Source organism: Symphalangus syndactylus, chromosome 11 (assembly GCF_028878055.3).
Source record: "Symphalangus syndactylus isolate Jambi chromosome 11, NHGRI_mSymSyn1-v2.1_pri, whole genome shotgun sequence".
Classification (NCBI taxonomy): domain Eukaryota; kingdom Metazoa; phylum Chordata; class Mammalia; order Primates; family Hylobatidae; genus Symphalangus; species Symphalangus syndactylus.
The window spans coordinates 47,585,409-47,610,541 of NC_072433.2; the positions used below are offsets into that span (position 1 = coordinate 47,585,409).

Genomic DNA, 25,133 nt, shown 5'->3' on the forward strand with positions numbered 1-25,133 from the left:
TCATCCATGTCCCTACAACGGACATGAACTCATCATTTTTTATGGCTGCATAGTATTCCATGGTGTATATGTGCCACATTTTCTTAATCCAGTCTATCGTTGTTGGACATTTGGGTTGGTTCCAGCTCTTTGCTATTGTGAATAGTGCTGCAATAAACAGACGTGTGCATGTGTCTTTATAACAGCATGATTTATAGTCCTTTGGGTATATACCCAGTAATGGGATGGCTGGGTCAAATAGTATTTCTAGTTCTAGATCCCTGAGGAATCGCCACACTGACTTCCACAATGGTTGAACTAGTTTACAGTCCCACCAACAGTGTAAAAGTGTTCCTATTTCTCCACATCCTCTCCAGCACCTGTTGTTTCCTGATTTTTTAATGATGGCCATTCTAACTGGTGTGAGATGGTATCTCACTGTGGTTTTGATTTGCATTTCTCTGATGGCCAGTGATGATGAGCATTTCTTCATGTGTTTTTTGGCTGCATAAATGTTTTCTTTTGAGAAGTGTCTGTTCATGTCCTTTGCCCACTTTTTGATGGGGTTTGTTTTTTTCTTGTAAATTTGTTTGAGTTCATTGTAGATTCTGGATATTAGCCCTTTGTCAGATGAGTAGGTTGCAAAAATTTTCTCCCATTCTGTAGGTTGCCTGTTCACTCTGATTGTAGTTTCTTTTGCTGTGCAGAAGCTCTTTAGTTTAATTAGATCCCATTTGTCAATTTTGGCTTTTGTTGCCATTGCTTTTGGTGTTTTAGACATGAAGTCCTTGCCCGCGCCTATGTCCTGAATGGTATTGCCTAGGTTTTCCTATAGGATTTTAATGGTTTTAGGTCTAACATTTAAGTCTTTAATCCATCGTGAATTAATTTTTGTATAAGGTGTAAGGAAGGGATCCAGTTTCAGCTTTCTCCATATGGCTAGCCAGTTTTCCCAGCACCATTTATTAAATAGGGAATCCTTTCCCCATTTCTTGTTTTTGTCAGGTTTGTCAAAGATCAGATAGTTGTAGATATGCGGCATCATTTCTGAGGGCTCTGTTCTGTTCCATTGATCTATGTCTCTGTTGTGGTACCAGTACCATACTGTTTTGGTTGCTGTAGCCTGGCCCACAAGGAATTTCTAAGTGGGGAGATTGTGAAGGAGGTATGTAGCTTTTTTTGTCTTTGTAGCTATCTTATTTGGGAACAAAATGGGAGGCAGGTTTGTGTGATGCAGTTCCCAGCTTGTCTCTTCCCTTTTGTTTAGTGATTTGGGGGTCCTGAGATTTACTTTCCTTTCACACTCTTCCTGAGTAAAAGAGGAAGTCAGGCAAATTGGGCACAAATTTAGCCTAAGTCTGCCTCCTTACATATGAATACTTTAAATTTGGCCTAAAGGTTTCCCATTACAAAGTAAACTTCAGCCTAACTAGATGTGTAAACACACTATTCTTACACCAATCAGAGATTTTCAGCAAGTCACAGGAAGTCAGCTGTTAACAAACTGTTTAAATAAAGCAAACACCAAGCTGTAAGCAATCCCGCTGTTTCTGTACACTCTTTGTTTTCTGCATGTCACTTTCCTTTTTCTGTCCATAAATATTATCAAACCGTATGCCAGAATTTCTCTGAACCTGTTCTGGTTCTGGGAGCTGCCCGATTTGAGACTCGTTCTTTGCTCAATTAAACTGTTAAATTTAATTTATCTAGAGTTTTTCTTTTAATAGGCATCAGTAATTTTTTCTCCTTATAATCTAGGTATTCTATCACACTGTTTTTAAAACCTTCATAATTCAGAAACATTGCTTTATTAATTTTCCTACTTTTTAAAAACTCTAGTGTCTTAAAATTTTAAGAGAAAAAAATTACTTGTTCAGGTCTGACAGCCTTTTCTAAAACATATCCAGCATATATGAATTACATATGATTAGAGCCATTAAAGAATAGATTTTTTTCTGGCCAGGCACAGTGGCTCATGCCTGTAATCCCAGCACTTTGGGAGGCCGAGGCAGGCGAATCACGAGGTCAGGAGATCGAGACCATCCTGGCTAACACGGTGAAACCCCGTCTCTACTAAAAATACAAAAAAGTAGCCGGGCGCTGTGGCGGCCGCCTGTAGTCCCAGCTACTTGGGAAGCTGAGGCAGGAGAATGGTGTGAGCCTGGGAGGCGGAGCTTGCAGTCAGCCGAGATCACGCCACTGCACTCCAGCCTGGGCGAAAGAATGAGACTCCATCTCAAAAAAAAAAAAAAAAAAAAAAGACTAGATTTTTTCCTTAGCTAGTGTTAAAAAATTACTCATGATGCTTATTAAAGGTGGTAAGGATTACTTTATTCAAGGTGGGAGACTAGATATAAGAAACACTGCAATGGGGTTTTGCAGTGACGGGAGAGTGAATGGGGAATCAGTAGAGGGAAAGATTCTAAGAGGAAACATTGGGGTTACAAGGGATTCTCACTAGAAGGACACAACAGAACTCTTGCTGAAGGGAGGCCAGGGTGAAAAGATACTGGGTTAGAAGTGAGAACAGATACGTATGGGTATGGGTCATTTTTGCTAACCTGACTTAGCAGGATTCTTGCTCAAATTGGATTTTAGGAAGACAGAGGGAAGGCCGACATTGGCCTAGTTGAGCAAAGGACTCAGAGGAGCCTGACTCAAGTTTGCGTCAAAAGAAGAGCATTTTTGTCACTAGATAATAGTTTTAACTATCTTCCATATGTAAACATTTTCCATACCTAAACAGTTTGTTTGTTCATTTGTTTGTTTGTTTGTTTGAGATGGAGTTTGGCTCTGTCGCCCAAGCTGGAGTACAGTGGCGTGATCTCAGCCCACGGCAACTTCCGCCTCCAAAGTTCAAGCAATTCTCATGCCTCAGCCTCCCGAGTAGCTGGAGCTACAGGCATGTGCTACCATACCAGGCTAATTTTTGTATTTTTTTTAGTAGAGACAGAGTTTCACCATGTTGGCTAGGCTGGTCTCAAACACCTGACCTCAATTGATCTGCCCGCCTTGGCCTCCCAAAGTGCTGGGATTACAGGCGTGAGCCACCGTGCCCGGCCTATAAACAGTTTTTAGATAATTAGTAGATAGTAAGACCACTCTTAACCAATTCAATACTGAACATAATTAGTTTTCCTTGATTACTTGAAAGTACTTGTTTTTTAATGATATTAAACATTATTAAGTCTTGTGAAAATGTGAAATTAGAGCTTTCTGGGAATTCTAGATAAAGAGCATTTCCAGTAATAATTAATGTTTAACAAAATTCAAAATTATGTATGAGGCCTAGAATTAAGACTAGCTTGGGGCTGGGCATGGTAGCTCACGTCTGTAATCCCTGCACTTTGGGAGGTCAAGGCAGGTGGATTGCTTGAGGCCAGGAGTTTGAGACCAATCTGGCCAACATGGTGAAACCCAATCTCTACTAAAAATGCAAAAATTAGCCAGGTGTGGTGGTATGCACCTGTAATCCCAGCTACTCAGGAGGCAAAGATTGCAGTGAGCTGAGACCATGCCACTGCACCTCAACCTTGGTGACAAAATGAGACCGTGTCTCAAAAAAAACCAAACAAAACAAAACAAAAAACTAACTTTGGATAGTTTTGAAAATAAGTAAAACTTCAGAAAAAATCAGAAGGTAGGAAAAACTGCTTATATAGTTAAATTGTGGTTGGTGAGTATATTAGTCATTTTATTGCCTTTTTGAATATGTATGGCAACCCTATTTATAGTCATTGGGCGTAAGTGATAGTGTTAATATGTTTAAGGTTTGGAACATGTAGAAGCTGTTGGTGCCTTATTAAAGTTCTGCACCAGCCCCTTAGCAACAAGTGCCTGTGACTTGAAGCTCTTTAATGTACAGTTGCACATTTTAAGAATCCAGGTTGACTGATAAATTATCTGATGTATCTAATTCAAATATTTTTAAGCGCTATTGCTGGGTGCAGTGGCTCATGCTTGTAATCCCAGTACTTTGGGAGGCCAAGGCAGGCGGATCACTTGGGGTCAAGAATTTGAGACCAGCCTGGCTAACATGGTGAAACCCCATCTCTACTAAAAATACAAAAGTTAGCCAGGCATGGTGGTGCACACCTGTAGTCCCAGCTACTCAGGAGGCTGAGGCAGGAGAATCGCTGGAACCCGGGAGGCAGAGGTTGCAGTGAGCTGAGATTGTGCTACTGCACTCCACCCTGGACAACAGAGTAAGACTCTGTCTTAAAAAAAAAGAGTTATTGATGTTTTGCTTATTATAAGCAGCAATGTTTTGCAGTAAGCCATTTTTAAATAGTGAATTTTTGCTGTATCAGAATATAGTAGCATAGTGATTTTTACTCTTATTTAACTCATAGCAAAGGTTACTTATTTGGAATTCTCCTTTCAGTTAAATAATTTATACCAGACTTTCTGAAAATGTTTGGGGAGGATTATATGGGTTCTTATTTACCAGTTATTTGAGAATTTCAAAATACTTTACACATTTGCTTTATATTCCCATAGCAGTTTAGATAGGGTGTGTTACCAAGATGGAAACTGGTTCTGCAGGACTGGTAACTTATGATGACCAAATGATGGGTCATTAATAAATAGATTTTTGAACAAAGCTTGAAAGTGTAATTTCTGCTGCTTTGTGCTATTACATTTTCAGAAATTTTGACACTGAATGTATTTTATTTTTTAAAAAGTATGTAGAATGTAGAGAATGCAAATAATAATGCTCAGATGTTAGTTTTATCTGTTTCTTAAACTATTCTGAGCAGAAATACCAACCTTGCCAGTACATCATGTGTGTTTTCACTTACATACAGCCTTCTGTTGGCACTACTAAAGTTTTTAAAATGTTTTTTATTCTCCCCTAGGTGTTGGATCCTGAACAAAACCATAACTTCACAGATCATTATCTAAATGTGGTCTTTGACTTTTCTCAAGTTCTGTTTATAGCTACCGCCAACACCACTGCTACCATTCCAGCTGCCTTGTTGGACAGAATGGAGATCATTCAGGTTCCAGGTACCTGACTCTTAAATGAAATCATTATGATACATCTTGCCTTTCTGACCATAACTTTAAAATTAGTTATGCTGTGGAGTTTTGACTAAAAGAAGTTCCTTTGCCAACATACAATCTTCAGAAGTTCTGAGGAATGTATATAAATCAGTTTCTGTGTAGCTTCAAAGTCTGGAAGAGCAAAACAGCAAACATTGACAACAACAATTTCAGATTTAATTTAGCATGAAAGAATGATAATTTTATGACAAATAAGACATTCTTCTTTAATATAATTTCTGAACTTGCAGGCCATGTGTGGTGGCTCACGCCTGTAATCCCAGCACTTTGGGAGGCTGAGGCGGGTGGATCACTTGAGGTCGGGAATTCGAGACCAGCCTGGCCAACGTGGTGAAACACCGTCTCAATAAAAATACAAAAATTAGCCTGGCATGGTGGCGGGTGTCTGTAGTCCCAACTACTCGGGAGGCTGAGGCAGGAGAATCCCTTGAACCTGGGAGGGGGAGGTTGCAGTGAGCCTCATGCCACTGCACTCCAGCCTGGGTGACAGAGTGAAACTCCATCTCAAAAAAAAGAAAGAAAGAGTAACTGAACTTTCTCATAAAATCTGGCCTCACTTTTATATTAAAATGCATGCGGCTTTTAAATTCCTCTTGAATCTATCAAATAGTTAAATTTTTTAAATGTCTTCTCCGTCACTGGAGCATGCAAAATGTATTCCTTCAGTTACTAACACTAGATAAATTATAGCATTTTCACCTTATTTTAATTGCTCAGAATTGTTTTTCCCTGGAAGAGATCAAATATCACTGAGTTTTTTTTTTTTAATGTAGACTAGAATCTAAATGTCTTTATTTATTTAATTATTTAGAGACAGAGTCTAGCTTGTTGCCCAGGCTGGAGTGCAGTGGCATGATCTTGGCTCACTGCAACCTCCACCTCCAAAGTTCAATTGAGTCTTGTGTGTCAGCCTCCCAAGTAGCTGGGATTACAGGCACTTGTGACCACGCCCAGGTAATTTTTGTATGTTTGGTAGAGACAGGATTTCGCCATGTTGGCCAGTCTGGCCTCGAACTCCTGGCCTCGAGTGATCTGCCTGCCTTGGCCTCCAAAAGTATAGGGATTACAGACGTGAGCCACCATGTCCAGCCTAAATGTCTTTTATTTATTTTTTCTTTTTTTGAGATGGAGTCTCACTCTGTCACCCAGGCTGGAATGCAGTGGCACAATCTTGGCTCACTGCAACCTCTGCCTCCTGGTTCAAGTGATTCTCGTGCCTCAGCCCCCTGAGTAGCTGGGACTACAGGTGTGAACCATCACACCTGGCTAATTTTTGCATTTTTAGTAGGGACAGGGTTTTGCCATATTGGCCAGGCTGGTCTTGAACTCCTGACCTTAGGTGATTCACCCGCCTCAGCCTCCCAAAGTGCTGGGATTACAGGCGTGAACCGCCACACTCGGCCCTAAATGTCTTTAGACTCTAAATGTAATCTAAATGTATTTTTCATATTAATCTGAAATATATTTTTACTACTAAGTGAATTATAATTGGATTTCTGTTTTTTTTTTTTTTTTGAGATGGAGTTTCACTCTGTCACCAGGCTGGAGTGCAGTGGCACGATCTCAGCTCACTGCAACCTCTGCGTCCCAGGTTCAAACAATTCTCTTGCCTCAGCCTCCCAAGTAGCTGGGACTACAGGCGTGCACCACCACACCCAGCTAATTTTTGTATTTTTAGTAGAGACGGAGTTTCACCAGTTGGCCAGGATGGTCTCGATGTCTTGACCTCGTGATCCACCCACCTTGGCCTCCTAGTATAATTGATTTCTTAATTATCTGTGAGCATTGCAGGTTCCTGTACTTAGTTTTAAAATATGGTAGACTAAAAAGTTAATTGTTGCATATTTAAAGTCTAAAGTAAATAAGTAATGAATGCCCTGGAAACTCCAAGTTATGCAAGAAAATCCATTAGATACACTAAAGTAAAGTGGAAGAATCAGGGCAGCTGCTGCAGAGGGGAGCATATGATGCCACCTTCTTCCTTTGGCAGATTTAGCTCTCCGATCTTCTAGCTTTCCTGGTGTTTACTGACCTCTTTTCATTCAAAAGGTGCCTTATCAATTCATATTTTTAATTTTTGCTTGTTAAATGGAAAGGGACATTAGTTGGAATTTTGTCTTACAGGATTTAGAGACAAAGGAAATCTATATTTATTCAGGCTATTAAATAAGAACATAAAGTCTTCTAAATATACTGTATATATATAAAATACATATATATAAATACATATGCACACATATATAAATACATACACACACACACACACACACACACACACACACATATATATATACACCATCATGTGGAGGAAAAAACCTTTTATAGGGACATCTTAGGTTTTCTTTTGCTGCTACAATTTATTTTATAGTCATAGTTCTGGAAACAGTATCTTTAGAGCCCTTCCCTTGGAACCCACTGCTTATTTAATTGAGGGGTGTGTGTGTGTGTGTCTGTTTCAAGTATAGATCAAATTAGGCTAAAAAGATGCATTTATTCTTCTATTTGAAATTTCAGAGGATTTGAAGATAAAGAAATAATTGTCTCTAAGATTTGAGGTGTTTTCCTCTTTGGGAGATATATCATTTAATCAGAAGACTTTCAAGCACTTTGCTTAGTAAATGCTTTTTTTGTTTGTGAAAACGTTGGAAATTTTAACAATTATTGATTTAGATCAAATTTCTTTTTCTGTTTTTTTTTGGAGGCAGTCTCTGTTGCCCAGGCTGGAGTGCAGTGGCGCAATCTCAGCTCATTGCAACCTCCACCTCCTCAGCTGAAGTAATTCTCGTGCCTCAGCCTCCAGAGTAACCAGGACCACAGACATGCACAACCATGCTCAGCTAATTTTTTGTATTTTTAGTAGAGACAGTGTTTCACCATGTTGCCCAGGCTGGTCTCAAACTCCTAAGCTCAGGTAATCCGCCCGCCTCAGCTTCCCAAAGTGCTAGAATTACAGGTGTGAGCCAACGTGCCTGGCCAGAATAAATTTCTTTATTGTAATTATAGTCTCATTTGAAATAATACTTAAATTTGTTCTAAATCTAAGATCCATTTAATCTACATTTGATTCATTAAAAAAGCATGGCACTGGCTGGGAGCAGTGACTCCTGCCTGTAATCTCAGAACTTTGGGAGGCTGAGACTGGTGGATCACTTGAGGCCAGGAGTTTCAGACCAGCCTGGCCAACATGGCAAAGCTCTGTCTCTACTGAAAATACAAAAAACAGCCAGGCATGTTTGTGCATGCCTGTAATCCCAGCTACTCGGGAGGGTGAGGCAGGAGAATCGCTTGAACCTGAGAGGTGGAGGTTGTGGTGAGCCGAGATCATGCCACTGTACTCCAGCCTGGGTGACAGAGTGAGACTCTGTCTCTAAAAAAAAAAAAAAAAATGGCATTATGGGAGCCATGTAAATAATTACGAAACAGGATCTCTTCTTTTCCAGGGTATACACAGGAGGAGAAGATAGAGATTGCCCATAGGCACTTGATCCCCCAGCAGCTGGAACAACAACATGGGCTGGCTCCTCAGCAGATTCAGATACCCCAGGTCATCACTCTTGACATCATCACCAGGTTAGTTAGCCATCCTGAGGCTTCATTAACTCCAGGCAAGGTTTGAGTATTTACTGAGTTACCAAACTTAGGACATAGAGTATCAATATTTGAGTTTTTCATCTTTTGAGATAAGCCACAGTCTCCTGAAAACGAGATTATTTTATTGGCATCCCATAGCATCCATTTCTCTTTCTTCAACAACTTCCAGCAAGTGTTATCATAACTATTGATTTACACCGTTCTCTATGCTAGGCAGAAGTTTACAGAGAAACCATGTGGAATATTGTTATAGCTAAAGCTGAAATTTATGCTTTGCCACAATAACAATATAAGGGGTTAATTTGATCATTTAAAAACCAAATACATGGCAAATATAGAGACACTTTTTATGCCCAGGATCTTGAAAGTTGTTGAATTCTCTTAAGAGATGATATGCTACTTTCAGATAATCTGATTTAAGTTACTCAGTTTTCTTTTCTTCTCTTTGGCTGAGAGATTTTTAAAATCCTTAGAATTTTGATCTTCAGAATTAACACTGGAACAATAGAGAAGGTGCCTTCCCAAGTTTACTACCAAATGCTTAAGCCTGTAGCAAGCAGTGTGTAAATTACCTGAATAGAGTATTGCTTAGTCTAATTTACAGATTCCCTGTTTGAATGGAAAATATACTCTGTTGAGAATTTATATCCACCACAGCCTCTTACAGTTTTCCTAGCTCGGTATTACAGATCCATTGCATCATCCAGCAAGTCATGTCAGGCTGCCAAGCTCTCCTCATGCGGCCCTTTTCTAGTAACTACTGTTTTTAAGAGATGTGAAGTATCTCTCTATTTTGAACTTTGACTTAGAGTTTGGCCAGACTATCTTTTGATCTGTACCTTCTTATGGATCTGTTTTAGATTTATATACAAAACAGTAAGACTAAGTCTTACCTGGGGGTTCCTTTTCTTAATTTGTCTTGTGATTTATGGTGTGGATAATGCCAGGAGAAATAAATTAAGTGACTTGTATGTCTGAGTCTTCCAACAATATTATTCCAGATAACACCCATGATGCCTTTGGGTAACTTTCAATAAGTCATTTAACGTTTTTGATAGCTTCCCCATCTGTAAAATATGAGGGATAGAGAAAAATCCAGAGTTTATCTGAATAATAATGATTCTGAAGAGTGATCATTATTTATATTTCCCAATTGTTACCTCGAGAACTATTTCTTTTTTTATGTATGCTTGTTAATTCAAAATATCGGCCGGGCGTGGTGGCTAACATTTGTAATCCCAGCACTTTGGGAGGCCGAGGTGGGCAGATCACGAAGTCAGGAGATCGAGACCACGGTGAAACCCCGTCTCTACTAAAAATACAAAAAAAATTAGCCGGGCGTGGTGGCGGGCGCCTGTAGTTCCAGCTACTCGGAGAGGCTGAGGCAGGAGAATGGTGTGAACCCGGGAGGCGGAGCTTGCAGTAAGCCGAGATGGTGCCACTGCACTCCAGCCTGGGTGACAGAGCGAGACTCTGTCTCAAAAAAAAAAAAAAAAAAAAAATTCAAAATATCAGATCTTAAAAGCTATGGACATGAGGAAATATCTGAGCAGTTTTGTTAGTTTTGATATTGTTTTTAAAAACAGCACAACTATGCACTATTCCAGGCACGTTTTTGGATATTTAGTGAGTTACCAAACTTAGGACATAGAGTATCAATATATGAATTTTTCTTTTTTTTTTTTTTTTTTTTGATACGGAGTCTTGCTCTGTCGCCCAGGCTGGAGTGCAGTGGCGCGATCTCGGCTCACTGCAAGCTCTGCCTCCCAGGTTCACGCCATTCTCCTGCCTTAGCCTCTCCAAGTAGCTGGGACTACAGGCGCCTGCCACCACACCCAGCTAATTTTTTGTATTTTTAGTACAGACGGGGTTTCACCATGGTCTCGATCTCCTGACCTCGTGATCCGCCCGCCTCAGCCTCCCAAAGTGCTGGGATTACAAGCTGAGCCACCACGCCCAGCCAATATTTGAATTTTTCATCTTTTGAGATATGTCACAGTCATAGACCCTAATGTTCTAGTCTTTCTTATCTCCAAATATAACTCACCTACTTGAATACTTCCAGTCCCAGTATGCTTAATGCTAGCTAATAACTACCTCTTCATGGGTAATTCTAATTGTAACAAAGATAATTCTTTTTATTTTTTATTTTTTTTAAAAAAGAGGTTCTCATACTGTTACTCGGGCTGGAGTGCAGTGGCGTGATCTTGGCTCACTGCAGCCTCCGCCTCCCAGGCTCAAGCCATCTTCCCATCTCAGCCCCCAAATAGCTGGGACCACAGGCGCATGCCGGGAGTGATGGTGTGCACTTGTAATCCCAGCTACTCAGGAGGCTGAGGCAGGGGAATTGCTTGAACCAGGGAGGTGGAGGTTGCGGTGAGTTGAGATCGTGCCACTGCACTCCAGCCTGGACAACAGAGTGAGACTCCGTCTCAAAAAAAAAAAAAAAAATAGAGATGGGGGTCTCACCATCTTGGCCAGGCTGGCCTGGAACTCCTGAGCTCAAGTGATAATTGTTACAAAGATATTCTTTCTATTCACTTTTCTATAATTTTCTTCTTCTGCCTTATAGGAGCACCTGGAATCTAAGTGTAATTCCTCCTTGTACAGCCCTTCTGACATTAAAATAAAATACTATCGGGTCTGCACACTTAGTGTTCTCTTCTTCAAGCTAACCATTCCTCTCCTCTGTAGCGTTCCTCTTGATGTAGTTTCAAGACTTCTCACCCTCCTGATTAGTCTTCTTCTGAAAGAATCCTGTATATCAATGTGTCTTTTAAAATTAAACACCCAGAATTGAACACAGTGTTTCAGATAAGAGTCTAAATAGTTCATGGTATAGGAAGGCCGTGCTTTTCTTATTCTGACTATATTATTTTATGACTGTATCTCTAGATTCTTAGCTTTTTAAAGATTATTCTCTTCCCTTTTTCAGTGAATTTCGCTAAGCTTGGCATATCCCATTTTGTATTTATAAAGCTGAATTTTTTAAAGCCCAAATGTAGAAGTTCTTAAGATGCCTCCCTGTTTTCTCCCTTACTGAAATTATATGTAGTTGCATAATATAGACTTTATATCCTTCTATACCTTTGACTGAAATGAGTATTAGAGTGTTTAGCTAAGAGCTTTTTATCTGTCTTTTCTCAGAACTTTTAAAATCTGCTTTCCTGAAGTCTACAGTGTATGTCTGACTTAATCAAATGTATGGCTTAGTCAAATCCAATTCTTCAGCTAAAACTGCATTCTCCACCTGATCCTGTCCATTCGGGTCCATCCAAAGCTGAGTGGCCAAAAGTGGTTTCACTATATAATGGTCTGTGGAATGACTTAACGGAGTTTGATTCTAATGTACATGTGTTTAAAGCAGCTCTGCTTAACCACACATAGCGTCTTTTTCACAAAGTCCACAAAGTCACAGTGCTGTCTTCACTTAGCATACCTTCTTCCTTTAGAAGTCTTCACAGTGAAAATACACTGAAGAAAGGTGGTTAGCAAAGTGCCTAGTGAAAACCAGATTTCTGTCTCAGATTTGTTTTTATTTTAGTTCCACAAAGAGCACAATTTCTCTTATTCTTTCAGCAATATTTCAAATACAGTAAATTTATCTAGAATTTTCCTAAATTGACAAATTTTGTTTAAGAAAACTCTTCAACAAATTACCGAGGAGTAAATGGTTTTTTATATGCTGCCAAGTTTACTTTGACAATGTAAATTGAACTAGAACTAGGGTTCATTTTTAAGTGTAGGGTTATAATTCAAGATAATCTGTATAAAGGAAATTGTTGTAGCTGAAAATACATCAAAGTATTGAAGAAATAACAATAATGAGGAGTTTTAAGTGTGGAAAAGTTAGTACTCAAGAAAGGGTAATGAACTTTTAAATGTACACTGTTTATTAAAAATGTTAATCACATTACTTCTCTCTATTTTTTTAAGTGGTATCTAGTCAAAAATAAAATATTTTTCTTTCATGACAGGTATACCAGAGAGGCAGGGGTTCGTTCTCTGGATAGAAAACTTGGGGCCATTTGCCGAGCTGTGGCTGTGAAGGTGGCAGAAGGACAGCATAAGGAAGCCAAGTTGGACTGTTCTGATGTGACTGAGAGAGAAGGTTGGTGACCTTGTTCTGGCATTCTCAGGCCTGGTGGCTAGGAGCGAGTGACAGAAGAAGGTTGGGTATGGAGGGGAAGGTGTTGGGTAGTCCTTGGAGCAGTGGCACACGTGACTCCACTGTTAAATGCATCCAGTAAGTAATACCTTAATGTTTCAACATATTTCATCAAGAGGATTGTCTTTTACAAATAGCACAGTTTTAACTGGAATAATAATATGAATGCTTTGAGGATATAGGAACTGTGTTAGGATTCACTAGAGGGACAAAACTAATAGGATAGATGTGTATACGAAGAAGAGTTTAAGGAGTATTGACTCACACAATAACGTGGTGAAGTCCCACAACAGGCCATCTGCAGGCTGAGGAGCAAGGAAGCCAGTCCGAGTTCTAAAACCTCAAAAGTAGGGAAGCCGACAGTACAGCCTTCAGTCTGTGGCTGAAGCCCCAAGAGCCCCCGGCAAACCACTGGCATACTTTCAAGAGTCCAAAAGTTGAAGAACTTCGAGTCCGATATTCGAGGGCAAGAAGCATCCAGCACGGGAGAAAGCTGAAGGCCAGAAGATTCAGCAAGTCTGATCCTTCCAGCTTCTTTTCTCTGCTTTATTCTAGCCATGCTGGAAGCTGATTAGATGGTGCCCACTCAGATTGAGGGTGGGTCTGCCTCTCCTAGTCCACTGACTCAAATGTTAATCTCCTTTGACAGTATCCTCACAGACACACTGGAACAATACTTCACATCCTTCAATCCAAACAAGTTGAAACTCACTATTAACCATCACAGTAACTTTGTCCAGATGTATAATGATGGTGTACGTTATGTATGGGTTCTGGTGTTATTTCTTTCTGATCCAGACAGTTAAGTCTTTAAATAATTTACAACATAAAAAGTTTTTACAACGTTAGAAAATCCATGCTGTTCAAGTACTGCAAGGGCAGACCTTTGTACTCTGGAATAACTCCATGTGTAATAATTTTTCACACATTTTCTTTTATAGATAAACAATTAAATGTAATCTAAATTATTCTTTAAAAAATTATTGTGAAGGTGTTCTATTACTGGAATTAATCAAATGTGGACGTTCCTTTGGTATCTACTTAAAATGTTTTAACTGGCCAGGCACAGTGGCTCACGCCTTTGATCCCAGCACTTTGGAAGGTTGAGGCAGGCAGATCACTTGAGGTCAGGAGTTTGAGACCAGCCTAGCCAACATGGTGAAACCCCATCTCGATTAAAAATATAAAAATTAGCCAGGCATGGTGGCAGGCGCCTGTAGTCCCCACTACTCTGGAGGTTGAGGCAGGAGAATCACTTGAGCCCAAAAGTCAGAGGTTGCAGTGAGCAAAGATCATGCCACTGCACTCCATCTGGGCAACGGAGCAAGACTCCATCTCAAAAAAAAAAGTAAATAAAATAAAATGTTTTAATTTCTTGCCCCAAAACTGTAAGGGGTCTCAGTTCATCATATCATGCTGTTATGCAGTTTGCCAAAACTTGCTTTAACAAACATGAGTTGTAGAGAATTGACAATTTCTTTCATAGTAAAGAGATTTATTAGATTTTTCTATCATTTCCATAGCTCTTTCCAGAAAGGAGTTGGATGACTGTGATTAAAGAACCATAATTTATAGTGGGCCCAGTTGAACAGACACAGCCAAATGTCTTTCTTGTTTTTCCATCAGTTGCTGAACACAGTGCATTTTACAGCAGTAGCATCAGAGTCAGCTTTCACTGAATCCTCTTGTGGCCAGTACAGTGCTTCACCCCTGCCTCCCCGTGCCTGGAACCTCACTGGTTCATTTTCTCCAGAGAGCGAAGCTCCTGTCTTCTGTTGGATTGGAGGGAGGCAGTGCCTTCATTATGTGGAGTAGGAGTAGAGGTCGTGAGTTCTAATTGTTTTTTATCCAGACTTTAAAACTTATGCTTTATTTTTATTTTATTTTACTTTTTGAGATGGAGTCTCGCTCTGTCGTCCAGGCTGGAGTGCGGTGGCACAATCTTGGCTCACTGCAACCTCCATTTCCCAGGTTCAAGTGATTCTCCTGCCTCAGCCTCCCTGGTAGCTGGTACTATAGATGGGTGCCACCACACCTGGCTAATTTTTGTATTTTTAGTAGAGACAGGGTTTCACCATGTTGGCCAGGCTGGTCTTCAACTGCTAACCTCGGGTGATCTGCCCACCTCAGCCTCCCAAAGTGCTGGGATTACAGGTGTGAGCCACTGCTCTTGGCTTTATTTTTATTTTTTATTTTTACTCTGCCTTGGGAGAATGTAGAAAACTTTTGCCTTTTGTCCTACTCTTCACCCATGCTTTCAGGGCTACCTTGAATTCTTTAGCTTTTGTAGACTTTTAGGACCCACATCAACTTGTTGTTCTCTACCTCTAGCCCCACAAACATTGAGGTTTCTGCTTTCTCTAGCCTAAGTGTTGGTTACTTCTTGTCCATGTACTTTTTGTTTTCCAAAATTTTGTCAGCATCTCTTGTCAGCTGTTGTCCTCTTTCTCATTATTTTTGTTCTTGTGGGTTTATATGTTTTTTATTTCTTAATTGTCATTTTAATACAATTCGGACAGGAAGTAAAAACGCATGCTCAGACTACCATTTATAGAAATCTGAATTTAAAAAAAAATGTCCTAGGTGAGGGAGTACCTATCAAGGGTGGAAATCACTTGTGTAGATGACAGTGACAGTGGAGAACTGAGGTCTATAAAAGTTAAGATCTAGATCTAGATGCTCCTGAATTTCCCCTTTTCATTCTTAACAACACTTCCTTTGTGCTGTGATCTCAAGCAACTGAGCCTATGTCTTTTTGTTCTTGTCTGATATAACAGAAGGTAGAGGATGAAATAAATGAGTTTATTAGGTAACACATTTTGAAAATTGTGTTTAAGATTTAGATGATGTATTTTAGAACTTCTAATAAATATATTCAGAGGAATTCAGTGTCAAGGGAAACTTTTGTATAGTTATACATTGCTTAATGTTTATACATACATCCATTAGCATACTTCTAATAATATCTTTAATTATACTAGCTATTTTAAAATAACCCACAAATACTCAAGGAATTGTTCAGTTTGTGAACTGTGTGAGAACTACAGTTTTTCATGGTTACATTTATTTGTGTGGTTTTTAAAAAGGCGATCGCAGGACATCTCCTACATGATAATATAGTTAAGCAGATTTGCTTAGTTAAGATATTACCAAGAGCATCCAGATGAATAATTAGAATACATACTTGTCTCTTGGAGACGATTTTGGGTGTAGTCTTTACTAGAGGTATAGGTATGGACTCCAAGTTGGCCCTAATACTATGAGATACCCTTGAATAAACAACAGCCATTTTCTAGACCTTAGTAGAATGATTATTAGGTGTCCTGAATTGGTGTTTATGACCTCAACCAAACCAAAAGAATAATTTCTACAAAAGAATCTATGTTAGGTTTTCATAGCACCAAGTTCAAATGGAGCTTAGTAATGAAAAGTTTCTCATTAAGAAATGAGTTAATTAAAATTAAGAGTATAAAACAAGACAGTTGTTTTAGAAACTTCAAGTAATACAGTGTGGGAGTTATTTTTAATGTTAAAAATAAGGCTTTCCTAATTCAAGCACGAGAGACAGGAAAAAAAATAATAAGGCTGAACTTGGAGTTACTGCCAGGAAGAAAAGTAATTTTAGGCCACAAGCTTCAAAACAGGCAGAAACCTCCAGTGTATCAAACAAACTTCCTGGAATAGGCCCAGAAGCACTGATCTGTGAACAGTTGTCTTTGTATTTGTGGGGTCTTAACTGGCAGTTAAAGAGACTAAATAATAGCAGGGAGTTTAAAAAGCAGGTGAGATTTAGAGTTGATCAATCTGTGTTAGCGGAGGAACATTATGGTTTCAGTCACTTACCTATAAAGTATGAGAATTGTTTCTTTAAAAGAATGCTGCCTCTGTTTTTCTGCATGTTGTTAGTATTTTCTGAATTGCACTTTTCCTTTCTAGGGTATTTGTTGAGTTGAGAGATTAGTTGGATTACATGACTACAGTTTTATTCTGCTTTTTGCCTGCCTTTTGCCAAGAAAGACACAAATGTCCCATGTATTTAATTTTGCACACTTGGGTGTTTCTAAACAGGGTAAATGTTCATTTGTTTAAGTACCCATGTATCATATATATTCAATTTATATCTAGCAAGATTTTTCCTAATAAATTATCCTAAGCAAAGAAGGATTTATATTATAATCAGTCCTTATAAAGTTTCTGATAATACACTGCATTCTCAATTACTTTATTTTTGAAGAACATAGTATTTGAGGAAGTTACATTAAACAGAAAGAACCTGGGTAGATACTAGTTTCTGATTATTTTCATAGAAGTCACCTGAAAAATTGGTTAGAAAAAAAAGACAAAATTAATACAAATTTAACAGTTATTCATGAAATATGTAAATGTTGTGTTACTCCATTTTGCTGTGCTACAAAGAAATACTTGAGGCTGGGTAATTTATAAAGAAAAGAGATTTGTTTGGGTCAGAGTTCTGCAGGCTCTATAACAGGCACAGTGCTAGCTTATAAGGTGAGGCCTTAGGTAGCTTATAATCGTGATGGAGGACAGTGGGAGAGCAGGCATGTCACATGGTGAGAGAGGGAGCAAGGAAAGAGCCAGGGACCTTTTAACAACCAGCTGTCATGTGAACTCATTACCATGGGGAAGGCACCAAGCCATTTATCAGGGATCTGCCCCTGTGACCCAAACATCTCCCAGTAGGTCCCCCCTCCAACACTGGGAAACAAAGCTGTAGTAACCAAAACAGCATGGTACTGGTATAAAAATAGACAGATCAATGGAACAGAATGCAGAAACTAGAAATAAAGCCACAAATCTAAAGCCAACTGATCTTTGGCAGAGTAGACAAAAACGTACACTGGGAAAGGACAACCTATTCAGTAAATAGTGTTGAGAAAATTGGATAGCCATCTGCAGAAAGAATGAAACTGAACCACTCTCTGTCTCTTATTTTATATAAAAATCAACTCAAGGCTAGGCACAGTGGCTCACACCTGTAATCCCAGCACTTTGGGAGGCTGAGGTGGGTGGATCACTTGAGGTCAGGAGTCTGAGACCAGCCTGGCCAAAATGGTGAAACCCCGTCTCCACTAAAAATACAAAAATTAGCCGGGCGTGGTGGCACATGCCTATAGTCCCAGCTACTCGGGAGGCTGAGACAGGAGAATCACTTGAACCCAGGAGGCGGATGGCACAGTGAGCCGAGATCGTGCCATTGCACTCCAGCCTGGGCATCGCAGCAAGACTCTGTCACAAAAAAAAAAAGTCAACTCAAGATAGATTAAAGACTTAAATGTAAAATCCAAAACTAAAACATACTAGAAGAAAATCTAGAAAAAATTCTTCTAGACATTGCCCTAGACAAAGAATTCATGACTAAGACCTCAGAAGCAAAAGCAACAAAACCAAAAGTAGACAGATAAGACTTAATTAAACTAAAAAGCTTTTTGTACAGCAAAAGAAACAATCAACAGAGTAAACAGACAACTTACAGAATAAGCAAAAATATTTGCAAAATACGTATGCAAAAGACCAATACCCAGAATCTACAAGGAACTCAAGCAACTCAACAACAACAACAAAAAAAACCCAAATTACCCCATTAAAAAGTAGGCAAAGGAGATGAAAGACATTTTTCAAAAGAAGACATACAAGTGGCCAAGAAGCATTTGAAAAAATGCTCAATATCACTAATCATCAGAGAAATGAAAAATCTATGAGATACCATCTTATACCAGTCAAAACGGCTATTTTTAGAAAGTCAAAAAATAACAGATGTTGGTGAGGATGTGGAGAATAGGGAGTGCTTATATAGTGCTGGGAGAAATGTAAATTAGTACCACCTCTATGGAAAACATATGGAGAGTTCTCTAAGAACAAAAAATGGAACCGTCATTTGATCCAGCAATCCCACTACTGGGTGTATACCCAGAGGAAAAGAACTCATTATGTCAAAAAGATACCTGCACACATATGTTTGTTTTATCTAATATAAAAAGTCTGTTTTATCTGGTATAAAAAGAATGGAATCATGCCTTTGGCAGCAATATGGATGAAACTGAAGGCCGTGACAATAACTCAGAAATTCAAATACTGAATATTCTCATTTATAAGTGGAAGCCAAATAATGTGAACATATGAACATAGAGTATGGAATAATAGACACAAGCATGAGCTATCATGCCCAGCCTCAAAAAATTTAATTTCCCTCTTAATTTTGTTGTTGACCCAAAGGTTGTCCAGGAGCATGTTGTTTAATTTACATGTGTTTGTATATTTTTGAGAGTTTCTCTTCAGATTGATTTTTAGTTTTATTCCATTGTGTGAAGATACTTGATATGATTTTGATTTTTTTTTTAAATTTATTGAGACTTGTTTTGTGGCCTGATGTTTGGTCTGTCTTGGAGAATGTCCCATGTGCTAATGAGAAAAATGTATCTTTTGTGGTTGTTGCGTAGAATGTTCTGTAAATGTCTGTTAGGTCCATTTGGTTTTAAGTTCAGTGTTTCTTTGTTGACTTTTTGTCTGTCTCAGTGATCTATTAGTGCTCTCAGTGAGGTGTTGAAGTCCCATATTATTATTGTATTGCTATCTGTCTCTTTTCTTAGGCCTAGTAGTATTTGTTTTATTAATCTGGTACTCCAGTTTTGGGAGTATATACTTAGGATTATTACATCTTCTTGTTGAATTGATCCCTATGTCATTATATACTGGCCTTGTTTTAAAAAAAAAAAACTATTGTTGATTTAAAGTCTGTTTTATCTAATATAAGTATAGTTACTCCTGCTTGCTTTTGGTTTCCTTTTGCATGGAACATTTTTCCACCCCTTTACCTTCAGTCTGTGTGTCTTTAACAGTAAGGCAAATTTCTTGTAAGCAGCATGTAGTTGTTGTTTTTTAATCCATTGCACCAATTCATATCTTTGAAGTGGTGCATTCAAGGTTAATACTGATGCATGAGGTTTTGTTCCAGTCATAATGTTAATTGCTATCTAGTTGCTTTGTAGATTCTTTTTTTTTTCTTTTAAGCAAGAGACTTGAGTCTTGCTCTGTCACCCAGGCTGGAGTGCAGTGGTGCGATCTTGGCTCACTACAACCTCCACCTCCTGAATTCAAGCGATTCCCGTGCTTCAGCCTCCCAAGTAGCTGGAATTACAGGTGCATGCCACCATGCCTGGCTAATTTTTGTATTTTTAGTACAGACGGGATTTTGTCACATTGGCCAGGCTGGTCTCGAACTCCTGACCTCAGGTGATCCTCCCGCCTTGGCCTCCCAAAGTGCTGGGATTACAGGCGTGAGCCACCACAACCAGCCAGCTTTGTAGATTCTTTGTTTTTTGTTCCCGCTTTGTGGTCTTCTGGAGTTCTGTCATGTTGCCCTTTTATTTCTTTCTTTTCCTTATTTGTATAATTGTTTCATAAAACTTGTGAGTTTCATGTGTTTTATGATAGAGTATCAACCTTTTGTTCCCATGTTTAGAACTTCTTTAAGCATTTCTCATAGGACCAATCTAGTGGTGATGAATTCTGTCATTTGCTTGTCTGGGAAACACTTTATTTCTCCTTCATTTGTGAAGCTTACACTAGCAGGATACAAAATTCGAGTTTGACCATTTGCTTTAAGCACTTTGAAAATGGAATCCCCATCTCTTCTGGCTTCTAAAGTTTCTGCTGAGAAGTCCACTGCTGGTTTGATGAAGTTTCCTGTATAAGTGACTAGACACTTTTATTGTATTTAGGGATTTTTCCTTCACATTGACCTTAGACAACCTGATGACTAGATGCCATGGTGAGATCCTTCTCGCAATGTATTTAGCTGGAGTTTGTTGAGCCTCTTGTATCTGGATGTCTAGATCCTTTGCTAAACTAGGGAAGGTTTTCTCAATTATTTTCTCAAATAGGTTTTCTGAAGTTTTTGCTTTTTCTTCTCCCCTAGGAATACCTGTGATTCATGGGTTCCAATGTCTTATGTAATCCCTTACTTTTCAGAGGCTCTACTCATTTTTTAAAATTCTTTTTTCTTTTTTTTTTCTTTTTGTCTGACTGGATTAATTGAAGAAAAAAATCTTAAAGTTCTGAGGTTCTTTCTTCTGCTTGGTCTAGTCTGTTGTTGAAGCTTTCAAATGTATTTTATAATTCCTTCAATGAATTTTTTATTTCCAGAAGTTCTGTTTGGTTTTCTTTTTAAAATACCTATCTCTTTGGTAAATTTCTCATTCATATCCTGAATTGATTTTCTGACTTCTTTGTATTAGTTTTCAGATTTCTCTTGTATCTTGTTGAGCTACTTTTTTTCTTTTAATTTAATTTTATTTTGAAACAGGGTCTCGCTCTGTTGCCTTGTCTGGAGTGCAGTGATGCAGTCATAGCTCATTGTAAGCCCAAGCAGTCCTCTGCCTCACTGTCCTAAGTAGCTACAAATTCAGGCACATACCACCACACCTAGCTTATTTTTTTATTTTTTGTAGAGATGAAGGGTCTTACTATGTTGCCCAGGGTAGTCTTGAACTCCTGGCCTTAAGTGATCCTCCTTCCTCTTGCCTTGACTTCCTAAACTATTGGGATTGCAGGCACGAGTCACTGTGTCCTGCGCCTGATAGCTTCTTCTTCTTTTTTTTTTTTTTTCCTGAGACAGAGTTTTACCCTGTCACCCAGGCTAGAGTGCAGTGGCACAATCTCAGCTCACTGCAACCTCCACCTCCTAGGTTCAAGTGATTCTTGTGCCTCAGCCTCCTGAGTAGCTGGGATTACAAGTGTGCGTTACCATGCCTGGCTAATTTTTGTATTTTTTTTAGTAGAGATGGGGTTTCACCATGTTGGCCAGGCGGGTCTTGAACTCCTGGCGTCAAGTGATCCGCCCACCTTGGCTTCCTAAAGTGCTAGGATTACAGGTGTGAGCCACTGTGTCCAGCCCCTGATAGCTTCTTTAAATCAGTGTTTTGAATTCTTTATCTGGCATTTTGAAGATTTGTTTTTTAGTTAGGATCCATTGCTAGAGAATTACTGTGTTTCTCTGGGGGTGTCATAGCACCTTTTTTTTTCATATTTCCAGTATTACTGTGCTGATTCACTTGCATCTGGGATAACAGTTACTTCTTATTATTTTTTAGTTTACTTTTGTTGGGGCAGGACTTTTTTTCCCTTGAGGATGTATCTTTGATGTATGTTGAGTAGGGTCATTTGGCTTTGCTTCAGGGTGCATTCAGTGACATAGACACTGTATGATAGCCTTAGTTATAAAGTAGTCTTAGTATGGTGGCTTTCTCAAATGCCAGTGATAGTAGTAATGTACTGGGTGGGTGATTGGGCTCAAGGCCTCCTGCCTAGCTGGGGTGGATGATGGTGGCAGCAGAGGTCGTGCAAAGCTTGCTTTCTTCCAAGGCACTATGCAGTTGTATCAATAGATGTTGTGATGGGTGGTGCAGGTTGACTTCCCAGCTAGGAGGTGGTGCTTGCAGATGAGCGTCAGCTGCAATAGTGGCAGTAGGGTGATTAACCTTTGTAATTCAAGAATTATTCAGGTATCTCAGGTACCGAGCTGGGCCGTGAAACTCTCAGGGGTCCTGGTCTTGTGCTGTGCTTCCAGGGTAGATTGTGGGGTAAAGCCAGGCAGGCTGGACCAGCCAAGCTCATGTTTGAGCCCCCTGAATGGGTACTTTGGGCCTGGGATAAAATTTCCAGTGGCTGCCTCATACATTGTTTGAAGAATTACTTTATGTTAGATAATCTTGGTATCTGGTAGTGTAAGTCTTCCAGCTTTGTTCTTCTTCAGAATTGGGTTGGCTATTGTAGGTCCTTCAAATATCCATGTAAATTTTAAAGTCAGTTTGTCATTTTCTACCAACAAGTAAGTAAATAAATCAAAACTCCTGGGGCATTTTTATTATGATTCCATTGAATCTGTAAATCTAGTTGGGGAGAATTGACAATTTGTATTATCAAGTCTTCTAATTCATGACTAGCTTCATTTATTTAAGTCTTCCTACGTAAGTTTTTTTCCTTCAGCTTTTAAGTTCCAGGGTACATGTGCAGGATATACAAGTTTATTATGTAGGTAAACATGTGCCATGGTGGTTTGCTACACAGATAATCCATCACCCAGGTATTAAGCCCAGCATCCATTAGCTATTCTTCCTGATGCTCTCCCTCCCCTCACTGCCACCCACAACAGGCCCCAGTGTGTATTGTTCCCCGCCATGTGTCCATGTGTTGTCATCGTTCAGCTCCCACTTGTAAGTGAGAACATGCAGTGTTTGGTTTTCTGATCCTGCATTAGTTTACTGAAGATAATGGCTTCTAGTTTCATCCATGTCCCTGCAGAGGACATGTTCTCGTTCCTTTTTATGGCTGCATAGTATTTCATGGTGTACATGTACCACATTTTCTTTATGCAGTCCGTCACTGATGCGCATTTGGGTTGATTCCATGTCTTTGCTATTGTGAATAGTGCTGCAGTGAATATATATAAATCATTCTGTTCCTTTGGCTGTATACCCAGTAATGGGATTGCTGGATCAAATGGTATTTCTGCTTGTAGATCTTTGAGGAATCACCATACTGTCTTCCACAATGGTTGAACTAATTAAACTCCCACCAACAGTGTAAAAGCATTCCTTATTCTTCACAACCTCGCCAGCATCTGTTGTTTCTTGACTTTTTAATAATTGTCATTCTGACTGGCGTGAGATGGTATCTCACTGTGGTTTTGATTTGCATTTCTCTAATGATCAGTGATGTTGAGCTCTTTGTCCTATGTTTGTTGGCGACATAATGTCTTCTTTTGAGAAGTGTCTTTTCATGTCCCTTGCCCACTTTTTAATGGGGTTGTTTTTTTTTTTTTCTTGTAAATATGTGTTCCTGGTAGACTCTAGATACTAGACTTTTGTCAGGTGGATAGATTGCAAAATTCTTTTCCCATTCTGTAGGTTGTCTGTTCACTCTGATGATAGTTTCTTTTGCTGTGCAGAAGCTCTTTAGTTTAATTAGATCCCATTTGTCAATTTTGCTTTTGTTGCTATTGCTTTTGTCATTTTCTTCATGAAATCTTTGCCCGTGCCTATGTCCTGAATGGTATTGCCTAGATTTTTTTCTAAGGTTTTTATAGTTTTGGGTTTTACATTTAAGTCTTTAATTCATCTTGAGTTATTAAATAATTTTTGTATAAGGTGTAAGGAAGGGGTCCAGTTTCTGTTTTCTGCATATGGCTAGCCAGTTTTCCCAGCACCATTTATTAAATAGAGAATCCTTTCCTCATTGGTTACTAGTACAAAAACAGACACATAGACCAACAGAATAGAATGGAGAACTCAGAAATAAGACCACACATCTACAACCATCTGATCTTCTTAAATAAGTTTTTTAAGAGTTTTGATCATTTTCAGTGGCACACTTTTACATAATTTTTCTTTAGATATGTTCCTAGGTATTTGATCTTTATGTGTATATTATTGTAAATAACATTCTTCAAATTTTGTTTTCTAATTTTTTGTTGCTAGTGTGTGACAATGCACTATTGGCCTCCTGTTCAACAAACTTGCCACATTCACTTATTAATTATAATTGTTTGTGGAATCTTTTGGATTTTCTGCATCTAGCATCCTGTAATCACAAATGCAGATGTCAGCTTTTACTTCTTCCTTTCCAATCGTTATACCTTTTATTTCATTTCTTCCCTAATATGTTGTCTAGGACCTCCTGGGAAATGCTGAATAGAAATAATGATAATAGACAAAGTAAGCAGGATAAAAGCCTATGAAGAAATTACCAACTGACATAGGCTTTGCTTTGTGGCTTTAGGTCACCCCTCATCACCTAATATTATAAAAGTACAATTCGGCAGGATTCTCAGAAACTGTCCAGTTTGACCCTGATTTAATTCTCAACATTCCCAAGTAAACATTATGCCTTGCCTGTTTGACTTTATTAACAGACATGTCAGACAATCATGTGGTGAAGTGCGATTTTACTTGTTTATTGAACCTGAGATTTGCTGACAGTGTTAGTTCATTCTGTGTTGCTGTAACACAATACCACAGACTGGGTAATTTTAAATGAGCAGAAATGTATTGGTTCACAATTCTGGAGGCCAAAGAGTCCAGTGTCAAAGTGCCAGCTTCTGACAGGAACCTTCTTGCTGCATCTTCACATGGCAGAAGGGCAAAGAAAGAGAAGGGGGCCTGAACTCACTCTTTTATAATGATATCAGTCTCACCCATAAGGGCAGAATCTTCAGGAACCTAAGAGCAGCTTGTTACTTCATGGCCTACTGACCTCTTAAAAGTCTCACTACTTAATATTGTTACAATGGCAGTTAAATTTCAACATGAAT

At 39.0% G+C, this 25,133-nt stretch overlaps 1 protein-coding gene across 1 annotated transcript in view; it reads left to right on the forward strand.

Annotated features, from left to right (window-relative positions):
• The window catches only part of LOC129457765 (lon protease homolog 2, peroxisomal-like), a 93,795-nt gene that overhangs the window by 44,271 nt on the left and 24,391 nt on the right, over positions 1-25,133 (forward strand). The window contains exons 3-5 of the mRNA XM_063612756.1: positions 4,839-4,989; positions 8,487-8,616; positions 12,615-12,748. Of these exons, the coding sequence (XP_063468826.1) occupies positions 4,839-4,989; positions 8,487-8,616; positions 12,615-12,748 (415 nt within the window). The remainder of the gene's footprint in view (positions 1-4,838; positions 4,990-8,486; positions 8,617-12,614; positions 12,749-25,133) is intronic.